Below are 25720 nucleotides of genomic sequence, written 5' to 3'. Positions count from 1 at the left end.
CAGAGGGAGAGCAGGAGTGCGGTTGTGAAGAAGTTGGTAATTTCATGGCGCAGATTAGAACTCAAATTGAAACATAAGCAATGGCTGAATGTTAGAACAATGTGTCAAATTGGTCATTATCACTGTGACTTCAAAAGTGTCAGGTTTAGTTCCATCGTAGTGTTAATAGTGACAAAAGACGTTGGGTTTAACACTGACAAAGCACTGTATCCGTGTCATATTCTCATTAGGGGCTGGGCCCACCTAAAGGTCTGATCCTACAATCACCTGTGTTAGATTAATTGATAATGAAAATAATTTTAAGTGGCAGCCCAATTTGACAGTTTTAACAGACACATTTCAGCTGGAACCAGCCATAATTCTTGCCAATATCTTGATGTTGATTCATATCGCCCAGTCCTTGTCACTGGTGGTTGACTTGGACTCACAGGCGTCAAAACTCACCAACTCCTCATGAGGCTGAGATTTTAGGTATCACTGAGGATGTCTTATTTATTTCCTTCATTTAACACCGTCATTTTGCGGCTCTGCTGTTGTTGTGTGTTTGTGCAAGGATCCCTCATCCTGTGCAGATGTGAGAGCCCACCCAGGCCCCGGTGAGCCCGCTGACGCCCATATTCATCAACAGTGTGTCACTTTTATGAGGTGGCTCTGTGGGAACTTGACAAAAAGCCCCCCCCCCCTCCTGCTCTACCTAGCGCCAGTCAGCCCCCTCTTTAGATGAAATTAAAGGACAACTTCATTAAAAAGGCAAAGGTGTTGTCAACTGCGGGGCCCTTTTGATCAATATTTCCCTTCAAGTTCATTGCATTCATTACAGTAGTGTCAGACGCTCACACTCACACTCACACTCACACTCACACTCACGCAGGTAGAGATATCAGTCTATGGCAAAGAACTGCAACATGAAACAGAATTACTTGAGTTGCAGTATTGTCCAAAGCAATCAACTTTCTAATTGTTTATAGTTTCCATTTTCCTGCGTCATTCACTTTCACCTTTATGTGCTTTCATGATTTATTTTGGAAGAGGAAGAGTTGCGATATAAAGCAAACAATTCTGCTCTCTATCCAAACAAAGCAAAATAATCTATTTGCTTTGTTTGTCTGCTCCACCATCTTTTTCCAATATGAAATGTTCCAGATATGATTTCGCGAGCTCAGCGGCTGCCAGTGTGTCTTATGCCTATAAATCTCTGAGCAAACTCTCGGGAGTCTTCTGCGCATAACATGGCAGATAAGACTGATACAAACTGCAGGGGAGGAAGCACAGGGCATTCAGGCTAAAAATACAGTATGCTGCACATTATGTGCAGAAATCCACCACTTTAAAAATAAATTTCTTCCAAAATCACCTCTCTGACTAGTCAAAGTGGCTTATCCAGAAACCTTATCAGCTGTACGCAACTAAACAAATAGCAAGCATTAGTGCTATCGGAAACCCGCCATGTTAACTGTGCTAAATAACTGCTGATGTTTACAATCCATGACAGTTGTTGAGGGACGAAATCCACAGGAAATATAAATATTTTCTATCTAATTACGATACTTCAGTCATACATTTAAATGTATCTCATCTTGCAGTTGTTAAAGTTGGTTTCCTACCTTCTCTGCACTGAACTGAGTCGTTCCTCTTCAGCTGAATGCTCCTTTTGAGCTGTTAAAGAAAAAGAAATACTGGATCAAGATATATCATGGGACAGATTTTGGGGCTTTTTGGTGACATCTACAATATGTCACCAAAAAGCCCCATAATCTGTCCCATTATATAGTCAAGTGGACAAACTTGACTATAGACATACTTATAGATATAGATATACAGACTTAAACATTTTGGTTATAACCAAATCTTTCCATTGAGAGCCACTGAGAACTGATCCCAGCAACACCGGCGGGTCCAGAGGGAGGGAGCTGTGTTCATTAGCCGCCCTTATGTTGGCGATTGAGGAGAAAAGAAGAAAAAAGGGCTCTGGCTTGAAATGTCAGTGACACAGCGAGCATGTTATTCAATGACAGTTCAGCACATTGTAAAGTGTGACGTGCTTCTGTGTGTTGACGCATGAGAGTGTGAGCCTGTGATGCCCGGGCTCGGGGCGGGGAGCAGTGGTCTGTTTGGAGAGGTGCGTGTATGTCGACATACATGTGCATGTTGTAAACAGCGCTGAAGCAGGGGCGCAGGGTTGAGCAGAGAGGCTTGGGAACTGGAGGCTCCTGTGGACTCCTGCCATGTAAAAGTGTCTAAATGCAAGGCAGATGTGTGCGGCGGGCCAGGCCGAGGTGCAAGAATTTATCTAGGGCCAGAGAGTGCCTGTGATCTCAGATTTATTGCATTTTTCCAGATTCATCCTTTTTACAATGATGGGGGACCTTTCCTACTTGAAGATTTAAGAGGGGGAAGTCTCAAAAAAATTGTTCAAAGGCAGGTTTGGGGGTCTTTTGGGAGAAGGTGAGCTTAAGCCTCCGACCAACCACCCCTTTTACTTTTACTCTGTATGTATGTGGGCAAGGGGGCTGAGGTAAACCTAATGAATGAAGGTTGTGGCCATGTCTGGGTTAGAAGGAGGAGGAGGGGGGGAGGGGGTAGGGAGCCGTGACCAATGGCGTTAGTCTCAGTGGGGGTCAGGCTGGCGCCTGAGGTACCCCTCTGGTGCGACTGTGCAGAGGTGGCACTGGAACTGAGAGAGAAAGAGAGAGAGGATGTGTGAAGTTTCTCTTCCTCCGCTCCTTGTGTAAACATGAAACCAGTAGTCGCTAACTAGAAAGTTATGAGATGTGCATGCTGAGAGGGACAATAAATTAGGGCTTTTAAACTCTGACACACTTTTCCAAACCGCTTCTATACCTAGCAGCTAGATGACAATGAGATGGAAGATGAAAGTGGTCTTAGAGGGAGGCTAAGGATGAAGCATCCCTCTCTGTTTCCCTACACCACCTCTATTTGAACACAGATTCATCTCAAAGACTTCATCAAAAACAGCTTCCTTGGACAGCTGTTATCTGCAAATTCTACACGGTATACGTAATTCACAGTCATGTCAACAAGTGGAATTTGGGTTATTGGGATATGACTCACTGACAACAAAGAAAGCGCATAGATGTGATGATACATGTGTATTTCCTAAGTGAGCTAGCAAAATGATTAAAAGCAGGAATTTGTTTTCAATTAGTCATGGCTCGTTTTCAACACACAAAAAAATATGCCCGTAAGAGTATCCCCAGAGGTTTCAAAGAACTCCTATTAAAAAAGGAAAATGAGGTTGATTAGATGTTGAAAGCAACCACAGGCTTTTTTTAAACTTTACCTTAGAGAATAGTTCTGACAATAGAGAGAAATAAAGTGTAGGGGGTAAAGAGGACTTGGCTTAAAAACAGAGCAGTGACTGTAAAAACAGTGACGGGACGAGCACAGGAACAGCCTTACAAGAGGACGGATCACTGCATTTCTGAGGTGTCCCGTGTTCGATCTGGGAGGGATCACATGGGCAAGTTTAAGAGGCAGAGCGCAGGGCTTTGTGGTTCACCTGCAGCCCCTGCTTTGAGCTTCTCCGCAGGATGGGCTATGGGTCAGTGCTACTCAGAAACACAAGTCTTAGTACAAAGTCTTTATACCGTTGATTCACTAGTACTTTGAGTCTCTTGTTTAAGGAAGACGTTCTAGCAAACGGTTAATTCCAATATCTAAAAATCATGTGTCAAACACATGCATCTGTGGTCAGCCGACTGAGCGTTTACCTGGGTGAGAAATTCACTCATTCACTGATGAGTCAGAGTTTAAGAGCCTCAGTCGCTCTTTGATGTGAGGAGCATGGAATCATCACAAACGATGATTACACACTCGGTCCTCCCAAAGCATGGGCAACGGCTTGAGGAATTCTGTTTATGAAAGAAAGGTTTACAAGTATTCCACTGGAAAGTTTATGTTCAAGATGTGCCTTTGCAAATCAATGCCGCTTTGTAGCCAGTGGCAACCACAGTGGTTTCTGAAAGCTTTTAAATATGATGTGATACTGACCAAAGTTCAGAGGAGGCTTTAGCACAAAGAAGTAGTTAAGGTGGATTAACTAACTAGAACAATGTCATGGCACATTACAACAAAATGTGATTCCAGCACAGGCTTGTAATGTCATAACACCTTTTCAGGAGTTTGATTTTGATTTGATTTATTGGGATCTCCATTAGCTGGGGCCATAGGCACAGCTATTCTTCCTGTAGTCCACCTAAAGCTTGTGCAGCTCTACATTACCAAGTACAGAAAAACATTGACTCCCCACAAAGTTTCACTCTGTGCCGCAAACATACGGCTACAGTCTCCCGGTGAGAGACCTCATGTGACTCTTCTATGAAAACGCGAGTCTATTGTTTCCCAACTGCTGCAAGTAACGCAAGCCATTAGTCCTTTAATGTAATCTGGTGCTTGTTTCATAGGGACATTTTCCTCTGTCACTAACACTTGAAAAATGCATTATGAGCTGATGTTAATAAACTAATTAATGCAAAAAAATGTTTGAAAAAGAAATGCAACAGCAAATTCTCATCTAGAACAGAGAGTTGTAGCGTCTATTTCTTTGGTAGAAAATAAAGTTCCAATAAAAACTGATCTTTTAGAGTAGCAAGGACACTAATTTGTACAAACCAGCACCAAAACCCCCACAAAAGTTTCATTCTGGTCTCCCATGTAAACACTTATCTGCTGCTTTTGAGTGCATCAGTCCCAAAGGATGCTATCCAAGCTGTAATATAAAGTATACTTGTATATTATTGGCAGCTTCATCAAGTTAAAATAGTGTTGACACACTCTGATCTTCAATCAAACCCTATTGGCTAACTGGATTTTTATCAACAGCTTGGGCAGACAATGCTGGAGGATTCTTGCCCAAAGGCAGGAAGCAGGTGGATTTTAAACAGTCCAACTGACCAGTTTCTGGTGCCACATTTACTATTTAGTCAGGCACAACTGAATCAGGGATGTGACAGCAGGAGAAATAGATGGAGCCATCTGAGGCAAAATAAGAAGCCTTAATGGCATTCACTCGGATGCAGAGGAAGGTTTGTTTATAATAAAGCTTTGGTGAAACAAACGTAGAGCGGCATATACAGTAGGTGTCTAATGGCCAGCATGGACATTCATTTTAATAATAAGTGAGCTATACCTCATGGAAATGTGTACACAGTCACCTTCATAAATGAACCAACCCAAGTACTTGTGTTTAAATTCTTACACACTAACCCTTGTATCCTGCAGAACAAAATTAATGGAGGTTGAAAGGGGACTTAGTTGTGGAGAGATTCTTTCTTAGTCTGTGTGTTTTTTAGGAAAACTCATCACCCTAATGTGCAGTTTATCCACTTGATTCTTTCCACAGTAGAAGCCACAAAGTCAGCATTTTTAGAAGTATGTTACAAGTTAAATAGCAGCTACTACTGAACAACTATTATAAAAAGGGAGGGAAGACCAGTGTCTAGGTCAGAAAAGGGACAGATGGCAAGATGACCAGAGTGTGCTCAGGGGGGAACTCTGCTCCTGTCCCGGTGGTCCCCAGGCCTGATCTACTGAGCCCGGCCAGTCTTTACAAGGCCACAGCCAGAGGTGTCCTGCCAGCTTTATGGTTGCCGAGAGTACATGAGAACCATGTTAGAGGCAATGTGATCCCTTCTATGGGCCTGTAGACTCCTGTCCTCATGCTGTCTTACAGCACACCGAGACGCCCTCTCTCAGTAAGAACACACGCACACGCACTAAGAGGCAGATTCTGCACCACCCAGCTGACTCTCTGACATGGGAAAAAAACATAATTATACCTTTCTCTTTTTAAAAGGTCCCATGCTGGGTGAAAACGGGGCTTTTCTAGCTCTGTAAGCTCGGTTTCACAATGATCTCCTCAGCTTTAAATGCTCTGTCCGAATGAATGTTTCATCTATACAGACACTGAGAATTTTATTTTCTTCAGACATGCCCACTTATGAGCAGGACAAACGCCTATTTCACTGTCTGGCAGCAAGAAATTGAGTGTGTCATTGTGCGTGATCTGAGGGGAGTGGGAGAAGATGCCTCTTGACCAACACAACTTATTATCAAATTATTTTGTGATTACAGTCAGTGACAGAGTATTTCACAGGAGTCAAAGTTTAGACATTTAAACAAGGCGTCTATCCCTTAATCACTAATTTAATAGTGTTACAGTGGCAAACAATGAATTCCTAGTTATTTTTTCTGCCCTGCACTATTGTGTTTCTCTATCACGTGCACCCGTTCCTGTGTGGATGAGGATTTTCCAAATAAATTTGGAATTAAAAAAAGCGCAAAACAGATTTAGAGATATATACGCCGCAAACCACCTCAACTCACCGGCAGAGATGAATCCTTCCATTTTCTCCTTGAAGGGCTGGAGGTTTTCCTCTGACGAGTTAGCACACACCTTCTGCACACTTTTCTCACAAGCTGGTAGAGAGAGCAGAGAAGCAAAGAAGGGAAAAGGTGAATTGTATAAATGCCTCTACATAAAAAAAGAAACACCATTGAGGCGAGGTATAAAATTAAGAAACCTAATAAATAACACAGTGTAGCTAAATATGTGAAATGAGGTTCATCAAATTGTGGCGGGGAAATACGACATCGCTTTAAACAAGCTTGGTGTGTCTTTAAAGAGAGATTTACACTTAAATGAAACATACTTACTCACTAAATAAATGATAAACATACTTACTCACTAAATAAATATGCTACAATGGAGAGCCACAGAAACACTCCCCTTGTTACAAAAATAAATGTGATAAAGAGTAAACAGCCTATTCAATTTTCAAAACACATCTGTGGTTTTATTTGTATTTTGGTTATTTAGTCTTTTTTTCCCTTTGATCCACTCATTTAAGCTGATACTCGCAGTGGAGAGCATACCGTGGGTTACAAATCAGTAATATCCATCTGTTGTCGAAGTTACATGTTGTTGCCATTTCTAATATTGTATTTTGGAAAGGTGTGGTCAATAACAAATGTCCACTCTGTATTCTGCCCTCAGACCTGCGTGCCCATGTCAGTGTGGCAGATGTGTTTGCTGTTTGTGGATGGCCTTTGTGCCAAATGAGCCAACTCACACAAGCTCAGAGGAGACAGCCAAGACTGAGCGTGTTCACGCTGAACCTTCTCCATTTCCTCTCAACTGCACGTCACTATACACGCACAGAACTTTAGCACATTCATCCAACCTGTAAGTCATTAATGGCTGCAATAAATACCGTAACTTGCTTATGACTGCATAGCGTAATAGTTCTGCAACACAACAAGAGCATTAACAGGTCTGGCCGCTCACTTCACTGCGTTGCCGCTTTTAGATCCGAGTTTGGCTGTCACGTGTTTACATGGGGAGCTGTTGCACCTGCATCTCTGTTAACTCAAGTCTATTACATCTTTAATTTATTGGCTGTCTTAATAAATCAGACATGAAACACAATGTCTGCACATTAAAATAGAGGAGTAACTACGTACTGCCTCACAGTCTGGATTCCAGGACACTTCTTAAAATCATGGATAGTGAGAGCTGGCAGTGATTAAAAAAAAAAAAAAAAAAAAAAAATCAGCACCATAACAAACATGACAACCAAAATATTGTCCAGAAATCCCCCACTCATAAGGACCATTAACCAGTTCAAAACAGCAAGTCTACAATTTAGAGGCGGCTGTCTTCCAAATGTGGTCCAGACAGCAAATGTGGCAAGAAGGAAGCCCACAAAACACAGCAGCTGTAATGAATAAAAACTAAAAGCTCCAGTTTGAGACACTGTCTTGGAGTGATAATATATATATATATTTTAGAGTGCATTCAAAAGGAGGATTTTCCTTTGAGTTAAAGACTGACACCATACAACAGTTTAGACAGAAGATCTTAAAACATAATGGCTTTTGTTTGAAATATTATAAATTCTTTATTGGTCACAAATAAAGCAGAAGTGTGTGTTAATGGAGCAGGGAATGTTAATGTGTTGCTCTTTTGCACAGTCCCACAAACTTTGATGGGACAAAACAAGAGAAGATTCAGATTAAGCAAATGAGAACGTTGTGGAAAAGCTCAAATATGTTTGTATGTCTTTTCTGTCATGCTTTTAAAAATGTATTTTAAGGTAGTATTTAGAAAGCATTTTACAACATATTTGTAATTGTACATCCTTTCTGCTTCAATGGGCAGCACAAATATGGAGAAAATAAAATTATGACAAAAATGGTGTCCTTTATTCATATGGACTTACTAGTCAATATTTTTTTTGAGTGTTTTTTATTTTGTGTATTTCTTCAAATCTGGACCAAGTGTGTAATTGTGACTAAATGTCATTTAATTCCTAGCAAAGGCTTCATAACAAAATAAGCCTTATATTAACCAATGAGTCTATCTACAAAGATACTACTTAAAGCTGTAATTCTTATCTTTCTGATATATTAAGTGGTAACTGAAGCAGTTGAAATTCATCTTAAAACCTAAAATTAATTTCTCACTTGACAGGAAAGTAAAAGGTTAAAGCATTTTTGTCTTTATAGAACATAACATTGACTAACCATTATTGTATATATTACATTGTATGTGTGTGTGTATATATGTTACACACACACACCCACACACCACACACACACACACAACACACACACACACACACACACACACACACACACACACACACACACACACACTATTGTTTAGAATCCCAATTTAAATGCATACATAGCTGGATCTCTATAGTAAATAGTAACAGTATTAGTCACAATATAAGTATTGACATGCTGACTTGGTATAATAACTTGTCAATTTGTATATTAAATATTCTGGAGAAAAACATTAAAAAGGAAAAAGTCAGTGATAGTTTTGTCTTAATTCTCATTATTAATAGTATTTATATTTTGGCTAATTAAAGCTAAATTGTGCATATCTTGAATTCATATTTTGATGTTCAAATTATAAAATGTACATTATAAAAAACTGACCATTCTGATACACAGGAACCAATGACCAAACTAGTCAGAGAATTACATACATATATATACACACCATAAAATTGTTAATGAAGCATTTGTAATAAGCATAAGTCTTAGTTATTGTAACATCAGATCAAAACTTCATATCTATGTTGACAAAAATAAGTATCTAATATTAAGTATCTAATAAGACAAAGTATCTCTCCATTGTTAACTTTTACAACAGCTTAGTTTTGTGAAAAGTGAGGAAACATAAAGCTGATATTCCAATTTACGACTATACTACAGTGTCGCTCCTCGACTGCTTTGTCCCATCAGGCTCTCTGTCCAGTCATGTAGCCACAGAGGACTAGTTTTCCCACCGCAGACAGACAGACAGACAGACAGACAGGATCCTGATGAGAGCCACAGCACCGATCTTTAAAACCCTTCCACTGTTACTACAAGTGGGAAACAGATGAGATCACAGAGAGAAGGCTCAGTATCTTTGGAACTGGGGAGCCAATGTATTTTCCATCAAGAGATCACGGAACAGAGGACTGAGAATTTTTCTATGGCTAGAAGTCATTTGTAAAACCAGCATCCTGATAATGAACAAGTGTTTTTATGGATTGTGTTAAACCAGCAAAAACAAGAAAAAATATTTTTTCCCAAGCCAGATGTGAGCGCTGACGTGCAAACACATGTAGCACAGGTACAGGATGCCACACTGTGGGAATACAGGCTGAATCATCGCCCGATCCATCATATCCGAATGGGTTAGTGTCGACCCGCTATTGTGTAATATGAGGTAACATGTCAAAGGCTGTGGGTAAATGGGGGTGGTGGTGGAGTAAACGGGAAGAAAAACAAACAAGAAAGCCAGACTTCTGTTCCAGAATTTACCCTGTGTGGTTTGCAAAACTGGGTGACTTTGATGTCAATATGTACTTATGATTTTACCACAGTGAGAAAAAGCCCCCACTGCAGCTACCAGGAAATCACAGCACACCAAGACAATGGACAACTGTGTGTGTGGATTAGAGAAAACGCTTCAACAGTGGATGGAGAGAATGCGGAACACCACAAGATGAGGGAACTCGCTGTTTGATGAATATTGCTGTCTCAGAAACACCACCCCACCTTATTGTCTCTGTAGCTCTGGATCATTAAAAGTAAACACTGAGGGCGCAAACTAGTAAACAGAGAAATGCATAAGATACACAAGTGATTCCTTTATTTTTCTACTGTACATTGTTGTTCACCAGTTGAAGCTAGCTGAACTAGAGTTCCAACAAATGCAATAATTCAATTAAAATATTGTAAAACTTAAGTCCTGCTGTAAACAAAACAAAATACTTTGAAAAATTCTTTTATCAGAGGTTAAACCAGTACAGTTCCGCAGCCCTAGCATACTTGTTATTTATACCTGGAGGAAAATTCTCTCACTGATCCCCAATTATCTCCAATCCTAGCAGACTGTCAGCGCTCCTTTCTATGGATGAAGCCTGCTATTCCCCCTCTGTGAGGCCAGCCAGGAGACTGCCTCAGTAGAGAAAGGTAAGACACGCTACTCCTCATAGATCAACCCGTAGCCATCAAACTATAACCCTTCTCCTAAAGTTTTGCCGCAGAATACTGTGCTGACAGGTAGAAACATGAGACAGGGCTTAGAATATAAGGTCAAGCATTAACTCTTGTTAAAGATCATCAAAATCCCTCATGAGAGATTGGATAATGCTAAGATTAGTCAGTGCAATGTTTATCTATAATCGTCATACTAGCAATGTGAAGAGTCTTGTTTGGTAAAAATACCTTTATATTGTGTTGTACTGTTGAGAAATTTAGTTTTGATCTACATTTTTTATTTTGCAAAAGAATTTAGACAGATTTGGTTCATATAAAAGTTAATAATAATAATAAAAAAGGTACACACCATTTGCAAACAATCATTGACAAATATCCCAACATTCAGCGTTAGTTTTGTCTTGTTTGGTCAGACGAGCAGTGACTGTACCTCAGCCCGCCGACTTCACACATGCCGTTCCGAGCAAAGCCTCCATCGTAAAACAGACCTCAGGCTAAAGGCCCTGCCTGAACCTGACATTAAAGGCCATTTAAAATCAGGACACTGTCTGATTTGCTACAGCGATGAATGCCTAACCTAGGCCAGGCCTTCTGTGAAACACTAAACTCCCCTGAGCGGCAAATGAGCTCTGACTGTTTCTTTTTATTTGATCCCATTTCATTCGGTAGCGTCCTTGCCTCTCTGTCCAGTCCAATTACGCTACAGTTAAAGTGATCTTTGTGTAGGTACTCACTGGTCCTCATGCTGAAGCTGACGTACAGGATTTTAAAAGATAAACGTAATGTTTGGTTTGGGTGCATTACTATGCATAATTGTAAATAGAAACACAATAGAAGATATCTGTCTTTATGGGAGCTGAGAGTCCTACAGTAGGTTTGGTTCCTCATGGCGTCCCACTCATCCTTCTCCCCCTGAGAGGAGCAAAGAGAGAGGTCACCCCCTCTCCCCAAACAGGAAGCCCCATCAAAAGAGGATCATGTTTCTGCACAAGCAAGTGAAGGAGATGGCAGCCAAGCGGACGGAAACCCGCTCTTGAGCATCACTGATGACTACACGCTGCACACACACGTGCAGCAAAGAGCAAAATGTCTGTGGAGGAGACTAAGCTAGGAGAGACTGCTAGCACCAAGGCTCCTGATCTTTGACCCAAGCCTGGAGGGCAAGGCACCACTGCAGTCGCCACCTCGGGATCAGGAGAGGGGCAGGAAGCCTTGCTGCTCAGTCAAACAGAGCGAGTAAACCAAAGTGTGATTCAGTGTTAGCCTCTTACTATCTCTCAAACACAATTCACAATGTGGATGGAAGTGATCTCTGTTAGCATTATAATTAAGACCACTTGCTTTCTTTAGGCTGGTTTATAATAGCCAGGCATAAATATTTATTCCTGGCGGCTGGAGAGGATAAAAATGGTGGGAGTCAGAGGTGGAGCTCACCAAACATCCAGAATTCAACGCTTGCCCTGTGATGCTAATACCCCCGAGGACTACTGTGCCAGACTGTGCTGCAGCAGAGATCAAATACGAGGGCCATTATGTTGCATTTATTGTCTTCAGGTCTTCCATTTTTCCTAATAAATGAGTGACAGCTTGAGGTGGGTCTGGGTACTTTAGTAGACTCTTTGTATTTTTCCCCTGGGTCAGAGAGGAGTGGGCTTTAACAGCGATCTAAAAAAACGTATAAGAGAGCTGTGGAGCATATCTAATTGCTTTCATATGCCATATTATTGGTTGATTTAAATAACCACAGACACCAGGGGCACTGGGGGGCATCGCCTTTAACCTCCGCATGGCCCTAGCCAAGACTGACTGGCTGGGTTACTGAGTGGCTTGGCGCCCCACGACACTTTGAGCACAAAACACCAAAATCATGTTCACTTATTTATCCGCCAATTGTCACTCTACTGCTTCGTCAATGTCCTTCTTTTGAGTGCTCAAGAACAAAGAGATGTAGATGGTTCTTTGTCTAGGCGCTCTGTCACTGGTCCTGAAACAGGAGAAGTTTTGGTGTCATGATGACACAGCTGTTAAAAGATACAATGTCAGGAAAAGCGGCCATACAAAGTCCGGAATACACCCACCAACCTCTCTGCACAAGGCGGGAACATGGGATGTACGTTTACATTCAAACTGCTCTGTTGAAAGATGGTACTGTATGCAAGCAAACTGACTGATTTACACTGAAACAAATGTGACCGAGGCAATAAAATGCAATGTGGTGTGGGACTGATCAGCTGGCTCCCATCTCTCAAAAAAGTGCATCGGTACACACCAAAGCAACGCCAACTTGAGCGTTTGTTCTGCGTGTGCATGAGATATAATACGTCTTCATAACATCAGGTGGCGCTAGTCTGTATTATTGCCTAAAGAATGAAAACTGTAAATGACGGAACATCTTTCTAGACCTAGTAAACACAGAGCACACTGCCGTCAGTCATTGTATCATCAGAGAGTGTTAATAGTTGTCAAGGAGGATTGTTGTCATTAGTTGCTGAACAAAGTAAATACGATGGCTAGTACGTTATCAGCTCTCTGGCTTCTTCTTGTGGAAGAATCACTGATTTGCTAGTCAAGGGCTAGCACTCCACCAATCAGATTGGTCATTCAACAAGTCAAATTGGCTAAAATGGATGCCGACGGCTCCTCCGACTGAAGACGGCACAGAACACATCGAACAGATTTGAGTCACCGACCTCGCCACACTTTCCGACGACCGATAATCGGGTTGGTGTGTCAGAGCCTTAAGCCTCAACACCCACAGTGAAAACGATTGCACTTCAACAACAGGGCATTTCCTACCAGTCAGATCTTTCCTCAGCTTTCTGATGTCCTTGGTGAGGTCTTCAAACTTAACCTGACCAGCCTGGAAGAAATCCTGGGGCTCTGGCATGGGGAACACACTCTTGTCTGTGCCGGCATGCTTGTGGATGAAACGTAAAAGTATATTAGAACATAAGTGTTTGAGTGAAAGATGTTTATGAATTTACATTTTGTGAATTCAATTGACCGTGCCTTACTTTGTCAAAATTACGCAGGTAGTACAAAACAACATAATCCACCAGGTTCATACGATTGTCCTGAGGAAGAAACAATTATATATATTATACGTAGTGATCTGTGATTTGATTACCTAGCTAACATATATCAGGAAAATATGGCAGATTTTCAGTGCAAAATTATAAGTGATGTGTTACTCTGCTCTTGACATCCTTTAGTTTGGGGAGGATCTCCAGTCCGAAGCCATCAGCTTGACCTCTTGTCCTGTTCCCTCCGTTCATGTAGTTCCCAAAGGCCAGAACGAGACCTAATACATCCCGCAAGCTATTACACTCCAACAGCTCCTTACACAAATACACACATACACACATGGTCTTTGGGTTAGTAAACCTTGACACAAATAAGTGAAACTTTTCTAAAGGTCCTGTTTTTATTATTTGATTTTCTTACTTTGCTGACATTCGAGATTATCTCCACCTTGCGACGGATTGAGGAGATGGTATCGAGAAATACCGACTGGAAGATGATGCAGTGGGCTCGGCCCGCAAAGTCGGGAATCTGAGAGAGCTCATAGAGAAACCTGGATAACAAAAGGGGAGGAGGAGGTGGTGGAGGAAGAGAATGGGGTGTGATGTGTTATGACAGAATTAAACAAAATGTCTAACAGGAAGAACTATTTTGGGTCCTTGGCAGGCTGCGCTTCCCCATGCAGGCCGGCTGAGTCAATGTTGCTGTTCACAGGCAGTTGATGAGTGGTGCTGCTCGGCTGGGTTTGAAAGGTCTGCGGGGTCGGGTGCAGGGAGAGCAACGAGCGGCGAACAGAGATTGATCAAAGGTATCTCCGGCCTGATGCGGGACGACTTATGTAAACAGTGCCGTGTCAGAGGGGAACAGAGCGGTAACATCCTGTGTGATTAGACCCTGCTGATGGAGGCAGACGCTGAGTAGGGATGACTTGGGCAGCCGTAGTGACAGCTCTGGTCAAACATGGAAATAGGGAGGCCAGGCTGAGCGGCACCGCTGGGTCCAGGCATCGTTAACTGGCCCGGACTACTTAACCCTGACAGGAACTACTGAAGCAATATCCATTAATGCATATGTTTGCTCACACACAAAGTTATAGAAAATTACATCAAAAGATAAAGACTTGCCCCAGTGTGTAAATGTTCACCAAAACTGCCTAGAAGTTCAAATAAACAAATGAAAAACAAATACTGAAATTATTTAATGTCATTTTTATGAACTGATTAAAAATGATGTGTCCTGTGTCCTAATTTAATGTAAATTAATTTGATTTAGCTAAACTACTGGGTAAAATATGTTAAATAAATACTGATAGCATTAAAATCTAATCCCGAACTCGCCTTAATTTCACTGATAAATACAGAAAATTGTGAATGTAGCATTTCTTTGAGGAGTATTCTAGAAGTTTTTGGTATAAGTGATCTTACTGTTCAGGTTTATCCAGCAGTTTGACTTCATCTTCTTTAGAATTCTCATAATGCTTCGTTATCTTGACCAGCTCATCATTGGTGGCCCTCTATAGAGACACACGACACAAAGTCAAGATGTATATAAACACAGCTAAATACGTTCAGAAAAAGAATGCACCCAGAAGAAATCTGAATAGGGAATGCAATTGTTGCAAGATGTTGCACAATAATAAAATGTATTTGCAATGAGACGCATACAATAGTAAAAACCGGTTTGTAGCAATAAATGTAATATAGAGCTTTCTCTATTTCCCTTTACGCTGTCAGATGACTTTACAGCTTTATGTTTCTCCTTTGTTTTATTACCTTAGACAGACAGCTCCTTCATACTTACATTTTCATATAAAGCCTCAATGGTCTCCAAATCCACCACAGAGTTGTCCACAGTAAGAACAGCTGGAACAGTAAAGATTTTCATTATAAGCAGTCAGTCTAGTAAATGGATAAGATCCTGGGCAAGCAAGCTGCCTTTTAAGTTCTGCCAGTGCTTGAAGAACAAACTTGTTTTTCCGATTATGAACGTAAACTCATAATAGCCACGTAATTTGGGTCGATAAAACATTACATTTGTGGCTATAACTATTATGTAAAACATAGGAGAACTGAAAAAAGTGAGACTAAAACAAGGGCGCCAATTGTGTCAAAGTGCACCAACAACCACAACACATCATCATAGTTGAATACACCATGTAGTTGAATTATACACCTATGGTAATTAAGAATATTAGCAGGAGGTGGTGAAACTGGGAGTGTGGCAGAAACGTGTGCTGCAGACTGGGTCTGAGACTACGGATGCTGGGGCCATCACTGGCTAAAAACAGAGAGCCTGCTTAACCACTGGGCTCACAGCTAGAACCACCACAGCTGCCTTTAATGTTTTTTTAGAATGAGACTTGTAAAGGAGAGCCAAGCAAGAAACAAGAAGGATGTTTGTTTTTACCTGCTTGGCCTGTAGGATGCATGTTTGTCTAGCTTGACTCAGACATTAAAAACTAAATTGTGGAAGGCAGAACACGGAGGATGGCACAAGAAGAGAAAGTCACTGTTCTGTGTCTTAGAGGTGTCACAGGTTTATGGATCGGTAAGGGAGAAAAGGACACGATGGGAGGGGTGGCTCCAGTGCTGATCAGATCAGCTCAGCTGACAGTTGTCTGGTTGGTGTCAGCTGAGGAAGGCTGCACACCACCAACAGCTCTTAAATCAGTTACTCAATGTAACAAAGCATCACTGTCACAAAGACCGAAAAAACTGATGCTACAAAATAGATGTTTTTCGGGGCGCCTGGGTAGCTCACCTGGTTAGAGCTGCAATGATTAATCGTTTAATCGATTACTTGTCAAATCTTAAATTAATCACCAACTATTTTGATAATAAATTAGTCAGTTTAAGTAATTTTTTAAGACAAAAGTCAAAAATGTTTGATCCCAGCCTCTTAAATGTGAATAATTTCTAGTTTCTTCTCTCCTCCGTGACAGTAAACTGAATATCTTTGAGTTGTGGACAAAACAAGACATTTGAGGACGTCACTTTGGGCTTTTGGGAAACACTGATCCACATTTTTCACCATTTTCTGACATTTTATAGACCAAACAACTAACTGATTAATCGAGAAAAAAAATGTAATAATTTAATTGACTATGAAAATAATTGTTAGTTACAGCCCTACACTTGGTAGATTGCGGCCCACATACAGAAGCTCAGTCCTCGCTGCAGGTTCAATTGCGACCTGCGGCCCTTTTTTCCATGTCATTCCCTCTCTCACTCCCCCTTTCATGTCTAAGCTGTCCTATCAAAAATAAATGCCTAAAACAAAATCTAAAAAGAAATGTATTCAGAGTTAGAAAGGCTTAGTATCAAACTTCATTCTTTCTGATTATGTTGTGATATCGGGGTCATCCCTTTGTTTCCAGGGTCCTGATTGTAAGGGCTTTTGGTTGTATTGTCTTTGAAGTTCTACTTGAAAAAGAACAAAAAGTAGATGGAATTTTCAAATGTGAATAGTACAATGCAGTTTAATAGTAGCACAAGTCAAATCATACAAATGTTAAAATAAAGCAACATCGGGTAATTATATAGCCACAAGTGAAAAATGTGTGATGGCGGGAAATAGGTAAGACTATCGAGCAATAAAACCCGATAGTGTGTTGAACGTAGGCCTGTAACAATTATTATACAGTTGCCATTTCTTTGTTTAATCACAATTCATTGCTAACATTAGCTAAGGTCTTAAGGCGTATGACTGCGAATTGTTTAAATGGTTTAGTTATGCTAAATTGTAATTTTTTAAGTGCTTATTGGTCAGACTGTATATTTATTTTGTTATTTGTTGTAACTTGACCCTTTACACAAGATAGACAAGAGTTATGATATTAAAGAGGTGTGCTTTTTTTCATAGGCTGTGTTTTTGTGTTATTACATTATCTGGGTCACATAACTGATAGAAAACCAAAAGCTGTATCCTGGAATTCATTAAAAACCTTCTTTTGTTTGAAAAAGTAATAAATACATAAATACATATTTTTAAATCTGACTAAAAGACACAACTTACTGAAAATCTGAATCATTTTTGAGACAATTAATTGTGCAGCAAAATTTGGAATTGTTACAGCTCTAGTTGAACTGATAAAGGATGTATTTTATTGCTAAAAAATTTAATTTCTAAGAGGAAAAATGTGTTGTAATGTATTTTATGTTTTTAGTATAGCATTGATTTAATAATTATCTGTGTTGTCTTGTTAACTTAAACTAGTATTAAATATGTTAGCTCAACACTGCCAAAATTATTTGATATTGTATGGTACTTTAACATTAATGCATTAACACATTTTAGTTTCAAGTAGAAAATCCTGTTTACAGCAGTGTAAAAAGACATCAGTACCATGCATTGTGCATTGTACAGGTAAATTAAACTAGTTTAACAACACAATTTTAACACTAGTCTTTTCAATCGCACACTGCTTCCAGCTAACAAGGTAATACTTCGCATTCTGGTTCCCAGCTGTTCCTGTTGCAGAAAACCTGTCAATGTGGTCCCAATGTCTGGATCAGAGAGAACGCTGGAGGTCCATTTCCTACATCTTATTAGAGTGGATTATTCAGTCCCTCAGCCATGCAGCCGTCAATCACACACCAAAGGGGGGCCTGCTCCAGTGTGCACACAGGAGCACTCTGATCCGAGGGGAGCCGGATATCTCTCCACACCGACAGATCAAAGCCTGCCTGCCAACCGCCTCACACCCTCTCCTTCCACTTTTCACTCATCGGCTTTGGTGTGGAAGGGCATGTGTGGTGTGTGAACATGTGTATGTGTGCGTGTGGTGAGCTGGTGTGTGGGGGAGAGCCTCCCTTTGCCATTGAACCATGGTGGCCCTTGAGGTCCCCCAGTCACTCCGGCGGGTGCAGTTGACCCCCTCTCTCCCGTAACCAGAGTGCTACCTTCTCTACTCCCCTACCTAGTAGCTCTAATTACATTACATGTCCCATGTCTTTTTAATTTGGCAACAAAGGGGAGGCAAGCAGGCGAGACCAGGGACTGGAGCTTTTTAAAGTCCTTATTAAGGTGCTGTCCCTCATTGTCAGATTCAAATTGTCCATTTCACATACAACCCCCATTAAGGCACAAGGAAGCAGCCTCATGCTGGGTGTTTTACCAAACCACTTCTACAAACTGAAACTAGAAGAGAGAGAAAAGGATTGAAGGGAAAGAAAAAAAGAAAAAAAGAAATCTAAACAAAATCAGTGTCCTGGTGTTATGTGCTGTTTGGCTTGTGTATGAGGTGGTTTTATGTGGCAGTGCAGTGTCTGCTAACTATGGAAGGTGGTTTTGTACATGCTTAGATCATTAGTGGGGTGTCAGTCCCATTAGGCTTGTGGAAACCGTCACTGGCTACAATAAACAGATCTGCTGGCTGCATGCTCAGACTAGCAGGCGGCAGGCACTCTCCGCCAGAGTCCTCGGACAAGACCAATTCCTGGCCCATCTACGCTGTCCCCAACACACATTTTATGTGTTTACACACACACAGACACACACAGACACACACAGACACACAAAGACACAGACACACAGACACACAGACACAGACGACACAGACACACAGACACAGACACACAGACACAGACGCACACGCACACGCACACAAAATATGGCAAGCATGCAATCGATCCACACAGCTCTTATAATGAAGGAGATTGAAATTTGGTTTTAACCAGTGGGATTTCAAGCAGCTTTTTCTCTGGGTGTTGCCGTCTCACATTTTGACAAATCGAGTCATTTTCTTTCCCACCACAGTAAATGGAAAAATCATCAATGTTCCACTTGAAACACAAATTAATAAAAAAAAAAGTGTCTTGTGTTACAAATTAGTAGTGGACAGAGGTTGGAAATTATTCTCTGCGCAGAGCTTGCATTTCTAAAAATAACTCCATCTGCATTTCATCAGGAGTAGTCCTCAATTTATTGTTGAACCAAACTGTAAATTTTATTTATTGCTGTTGAATCGAAATGAGAGCTCCCTCCTTGAAAGTAACTAAAATAATATCATGTGTGCACAATCATTCTGACATGTTGAACAGACCGACATTAGAACATATCTTTCACCTTGCTTAATGTCCTTCATCTCCAGATGCAGGCTCGATATGAGGATACCAACTGCTTGTGAACGTTTCCCATCCAGCAGCTTGATAATCTGGAAAAACGGAAAACAAATGAATTCCTATTATTAAAAGAGTATGAGGGAAATTTAGTGTAAAACCCACATTATGCATTTTAGTTAATAAGACAATATCTTGAATCAATTCTAGAATGTTTTTTGGTTAACAAGAGAACATCATCAGGTATGTACAATAATACCATATTGTATGATGTTGGTTTCAAACTTTTATTACTGTTAATTATTTTAAAATCTAAACATTTACTCCAAATTCTGCCTCAGATTTCTTCACACCTACATTTATCACCAATGCTGTTATTCAAACACAGACATAAAACAAACTAAGGAACAGATGGTGAATTAAAAAAAAGTAAATTTCTGCATTGAGAGGCCGGGTGAAAATCATTTAGTCACTTCCCCCGGCTGTGGAAGCAGATAATAGATGATGAGCAAGACCAAGTGCCTCAAGAACCAGTAAGTCTCAGTCTCAGCAGCCTGGTGGGAATCATCTGGATTGACCCAAACGACCAGACTAATCAACACACATTGTCATAACCCATCATCGTGATGCAAACAACTGGGAAATGCGGAGCACACACACATACCCAGGACACACTTTGTCAAGTTACATCATTGAGGGAGCAAAGTTAAACATAAAAAAGCACCTCCTCTAGTTTACCGAGGAACATGTGTGAGATATAATCAAAAAATATCAAGTCGCAGTGAAAGTACAAAGGCAAAAGTGGCAACATAAAAGGACAGTCTAGAAGAGCAAGGCAAAGAGAAACAGAGCTTTTATAACAAACTATAAATTCACAGGATTTTTATTTGTGCCTACACATGGTCACAATTACTTATGACTGAATTAGCCGTAAAGCCAGAGAGAGTTTTGGCAAGGTAAAGGCCCACTCTAAAAGTTAATGTGTCAGGCTTCTTCATTAGGTATTATGGCGTTGTCGGCTACTGAGCTGTCCAGTGGGAGCTGGAAAGCAGAAGCCTTAGAAGTGGGTATTGCATTACAGGGCGTTAGTGGGTGCCATGCTGCTTCCAGCTCTATTGCCTGGATCACTGGGGATCTCCCACTCTGGGGACTCGAGACGGCTGAGTACCAGGCTTTCCCAACACCTCTAATTAACCGATTTGGATGGGCCACACTAAAAGCAGCCCAGGAACCCTTCCCGCTCACTGTGGCAGCAGAACTCGCCAATTAGCCTACACAGTTACGGTAATGAGAAAAGACAACTGATGCTGGATGCTTGGTTTCAGACACGCATATAGCTCGGGCGAGCCGCGTGATGCTGATGCTGAGACAGGTAGACAGCAATAGCTAACGGCTCCCTCCTGTGGACAAATAGAGAATTCGGAGGCTTTCATTTTAAACTGCCGTGGACACTTGAATAACACACACACACACACACACACACACAGGTCAAAGGAAAGGAGCAATAAGAGAGAGAAAAAAGCGAGCCGCCTTAGAAAATCAACAAAAGGATAGAGGGAGACACTGGGAGTGTCAGCAGTATGAGTTGTAGCAGGTGGCTGATGTTATGCGAAGTGGGCAGGGTGATGCTGGTTCAGAGCCGAGTGGATGGTTTACACAACCACGGCTGAGCAGCCAGGCTGCTCCACGGTGACTGTCTGTCTGATTATCTGTCTGGAATCACCCAGGCAGGAGTTACAATAACAACTGGATCAAGACTTCCCATCAATAACCACCTACGATACACTCAGCAACCCCAGTCTCACCCAGCGTGGCTAATCTAACACCCACTCTCCCACGTCATAGCCAGAGCTTTAAATATGTCTTTAATAAACGCACTATGATTGCTCATAAGTTATTCCTATAAACCGGTTAAAGCTGCTGTTTCTTCAAGGAGATCCGTTATGTTTAAACTTGATACAGGTTTGATTTATGTGGGCGGAGGAAATTACTGTCTTTGTGTTTACTGCTGTGCATATTTGCACACATACAAACTCAAGAGCGCATTCAGCTTGATTGATTTCTTCATCCTCATCCATCTCTCCCTCCCTTGTAATCCCTCAATCAAGAATGCGCCAACATGCCCATCCTCCTTTCCCACACTTCTATAGGTGCCCTCTCTTCATTGCCTCCTCTAGCCAGTGGAGCGGAGCCACATGCCTGCAATTATACCCCTTGTCCAGTCCGGTCTGGTCTACTCGGGTGGGATAGCTCTCTTCCATGTCATCTCCTTTGCTTTGGTATGCTAATCAGCAGACAAAGAAAGGCTCCAGAGTAAACAAGAGCTTTGATTTTTTCTATGGCACACATGATAAAGATTAACTTACTCATGTAGGCATTGGCTGCATCCCCCGAGTTTCAACTTTTGGCGTGTGGAGTTGTTGGAAAGTGGGGAAGTGGCTCGTATGCATAATGTACACACATTCCATTCCCTTCCACTCATCTCCTCTTCTCTCAGCGCACACAGCCCCGGGCTGTGGTGTTAGCATGATCTGGCAACACTTTCTGAGCAAGTGCATAATGACTCGCGAGGAGGACGTGCCGTCATCACAAAAACGTGCGTTCAAGCACACGGACGCACGCACAGAGAAACGTACACACGCAGGTGCATACACAAACGCATGAAAACAAACAAACAAGGTAATTAAAACACACAAATTCAATGTGAATATAAGTGGATGCTATGCTTACAGAGATAGGAAATTGGCATGAGTGTCCACTGATATTGGCAGTCACGCAGAGGGACAGAGATCACTTGCCAGCCACGTCAAGGCTCCCTTAGAAATCAAGCCTGGGCAGGTATTTATCAAACTTGTGAGATTCTAAAGAGCCATATTAGGAGGAAAAATTGTATTCGCTAAAATGTGAAGAATAAAACATTATCAAGACACTCACTACTTACAGTGAAGTATACAAGCATATTTATTTACATGGATACTTAAGGGGAGTAACCAATCAAAAAAAAAAAGATTTAACCCTTTATCTATCACTTTGTTCCAAAAACATTTTCTCACTAAAATTTAAAAAATATTTTTTTTCAGTTAATTGTATTTGTTTTATTAAATCTTCAACATCTCCAGTGCCAACTAACACTAGAAATGACCTAGAGCTAAAACAATTAGTCAATTAATCAAGTAAACGAGTAGCAAATAAACTGTAGAAATTGGGATAAAATGATTGGACATTGGCTGAAATTGTAAAAAAAAAGAAATGCCATCCAATTTGTTCTCATTCATTGTTTCCCCCTTGCCCCCATTCAGTCAACCTTTATGATCCATTCCTCCTCAACTCAGTAGCACTAAGTCTTTGACCCTGCTCTTATCCCTTCCTCTGAAAAAAATCTGTTTCTCTTCGTTCTATGATTCCCTTCCTTTCTTTCCCGATCGGTAAACAGATGAACTTCTTGGAAGTCATCATCAGCTGATGATTCAGATGATTTCTCTCTCAAATGATTTCTCTTCCTTTAACTCAGAGTATAAATTATCAGGGATAAAACATGATTAAGTAAACACGTTTCTTATATTTTGATGACCTTTGCAGCGAGTTGGACTTATAAGCGGGCTGAAAACAACCATGCCTTCATGTATTCACTTGCCCTCTTTAATCGTAGAGTTGGACTCTGAATGCTCTTGCTGGCTCTAAACACAGACCTTTATATTAAATATAAGACTCCTGTCACAGGCCTGGGGACAAAACGTCTAAACACAGATATCAACCACAGCCAGCTTAATACATGAAAATGGAGAGAGAAGCGGAATAACGGTTGGTGTCAAACCCACGGCCGCTGCGGCAAGGACCGAGCCTCCGTACCATGGGGCGCATGCTCAACCAGGTGTGCTACCCAGGCGCCAGAGGTCATGGAGTGTTTCCATTAGTGGGGTCGAACCTCTTCCAGGCTGATGTAAGACCAGGCAGGAGACAGTTGGCAAGATTTGTGTCTGGATGTTGCTGTCTGAGTAGGATCAAATAGTGGACAGCTTGCCGCTTTGCTTTAGAGTGACCAGACTGAATTGAGAGATCTTAAGATGGAGATCAAGGACACACACACGGACACACACACACACGGACACACACACACACACACACACAGAGGAGCCTTAACAAATTGATCAGAATAGGGGATGTGTATAGATTTAAAGGGGAGAGTCTGGGGCAGTGTCCGATTTTTAACCGCTTGGACGCCACAGTGAGGACCACGAGGCAGCCAGGATGCTGACGCAGCGCTGGCTGCAGCCGAAGTGCAGAGTTGCAGCATTTGACAAGACATCAACAAGTGTGTCTTTGGTGGTGTCGGGAGAACGGTAGATCAATCTGGCACAAAAGCACACTTTCATTGGCTTTTCTCAACTTGTTTCATCTTAAAAACTAAACTATGACACATGCACAGATGAAAAAACGACATAATTCTAAAGCCCTCCCAACATTACAATCTTGCACAGTTAGCTCGGCTTGCACAAAAATAAAGAAAACAAGGGCTTGAACTCCTAAACTGATAGCTGGTGTTGGCCAAGTGCAAGACCTGGCAACTGAAGGCAGCAGTCTGGAGGAGGACCTGATGAGAGTCGCAATCCATTTCTTCCCAGTTCACCTCTTGTTATTTCTTACTTTGATTTATGATTAAACATGACAGAATACGAAAAGTCTTTTTTAAACAAAGCTTGATAAGAAAGCACGCTTACAACGCCAAAGTGCACAGAATGAGGAGAAGTGAGCGGACCAATTGAATGTACCTTCTTAGTTTTGGCCTTCTTCTCATAGGTGTCTGACAGGGGCTTCTTCACTGGCTGCAGCGTAGCCTTGGAGAAAAGTTCCTCAAACTCATTGGCGCAGACGATGTTCGGTTCCTCCAGAGAACCCCAGAGTGTGTTGTTGCTGGAAAATGAAGATTTTAATTTGGGATTTATCTTAGTTTTTACTTAACTCTATTCATCACAAATGAGACTCAGAATCACAATCATAACGGCTTCCAGCCAGGCTAGAAACATCTAGGTTCTTTCCTCGAGCTACAACAAATTGTGTCTTCTATTTGTGAAAGATTATTAGATGTTTATTCAAACTGCCCACTGCTTTTCATTTTCCATTTCGCTGTCCCACAAAAACTTGGCAGGAATTACAGCAATCTCAACTTTAAATGGCACTGTTTATGAGCTAGGTGATAAAAATAACAAAGGTTTAAGACATTTCTGTAATAAAGGACCATTTCCAGCAAATGGACCAGAGTAAAGGAGGCGATGTTGTGTTTCCGATGTTGCTGAGTAACATGGAAAAAACAAACAGAGGCAGAAATCAGAACAAGAGGTGTCTAAAGTTAGGAGGATGTCATCACATCTGGCTCTGCTTTCCTTCCCTAAGTTTATTATATAAAACGGACATCAAGAGACACAGTAAACACCTTACTAACAAATTAACCTATTCTAAAGAAGACTTTGGACTAATGACATCTATGATATGCTGCAACAGCCTAACTGCTGGTTTCTTATTATCTTTTCACATGTTGCAGGTCATTGTTTGATGAAATGACATTTCATCTGTGCACATATGAGACTGGCAGGTATATCTCCACCTGTCAAGGTCCATTTACAATGAGAAAGAGAACCTGGACACAGCACACTAACATAAGCGCTCGCAGGCTTATTGTGGCTTAAATACCAGAACGATCAACTGCATTGCCAGTGACTCTGTTAGGGTCGAGTAAGTCTAATTGTTTCTGTATGCAGTTGGCTTCCTATTGCAGTGGTGAATATTGCAGTATTCATCTGGGGCAGCCAAGAGGTTCTGCTGAAGACATACTGATACTGCACCAAAATCCGCCTTTGATTTTATACTCCTTTCTGAGAGACTGAGGAAAATAAGTTAAATGAACAGCCTCCAACTCTGAACCCAAATGTGCAGGGAACTAGCTCGGAACTTTTTTTTTACATCCAAACCCCAAGACATATTTCCATGCAAGACAAGTTTCTAATTGACTGGATTATGGCTATAATTGAGTTTGAATCCCTATTAACGCTAGCTTGTCATGGATGCTGCTAAACATACTTTGGATTGCAGCATACGTATAGACACCTGGCATCATTTCA

General features: G+C 41.3%; 1 protein-coding gene across 1 annotated transcript in view; it reads right to left on the bottom strand.

Annotated features, from left to right (window-relative positions):
- LOC116669990 (formin) overlaps nucleotides 1–25720 on the bottom strand; it is a 41096-nt gene that overhangs the window by 6756 nt on the left and 8620 nt on the right. Inside the window, 10 exon segments of the mRNA XM_032500168.1 lie at nucleotides 1605–1656; nucleotides 6346–6438; nucleotides 13321–13441; nucleotides 13539–13598; nucleotides 13716–13862; nucleotides 13969–14098; nucleotides 14970–15058; nucleotides 15346–15407; nucleotides 19612–19699; nucleotides 24374–24515. Coding sequence (XP_032356059.1) covers nucleotides 1605–1656; nucleotides 6346–6438; nucleotides 13321–13441; nucleotides 13539–13598; nucleotides 13716–13862; nucleotides 13969–14098; nucleotides 14970–15058; nucleotides 15346–15407; nucleotides 19612–19699; nucleotides 24374–24515 — 984 coding nt within the window.

Source organism: Etheostoma spectabile, chromosome 20 (genome assembly GCF_008692095.1).
Source record: "Etheostoma spectabile isolate EspeVRDwgs_2016 chromosome 20, UIUC_Espe_1.0, whole genome shotgun sequence".
NCBI lineage: Eukaryota > Metazoa > Chordata > Actinopteri > Perciformes > Percidae > Etheostoma > Etheostoma spectabile.
This window is presented reverse-complemented; position numbering and strand designations above follow the sequence as displayed.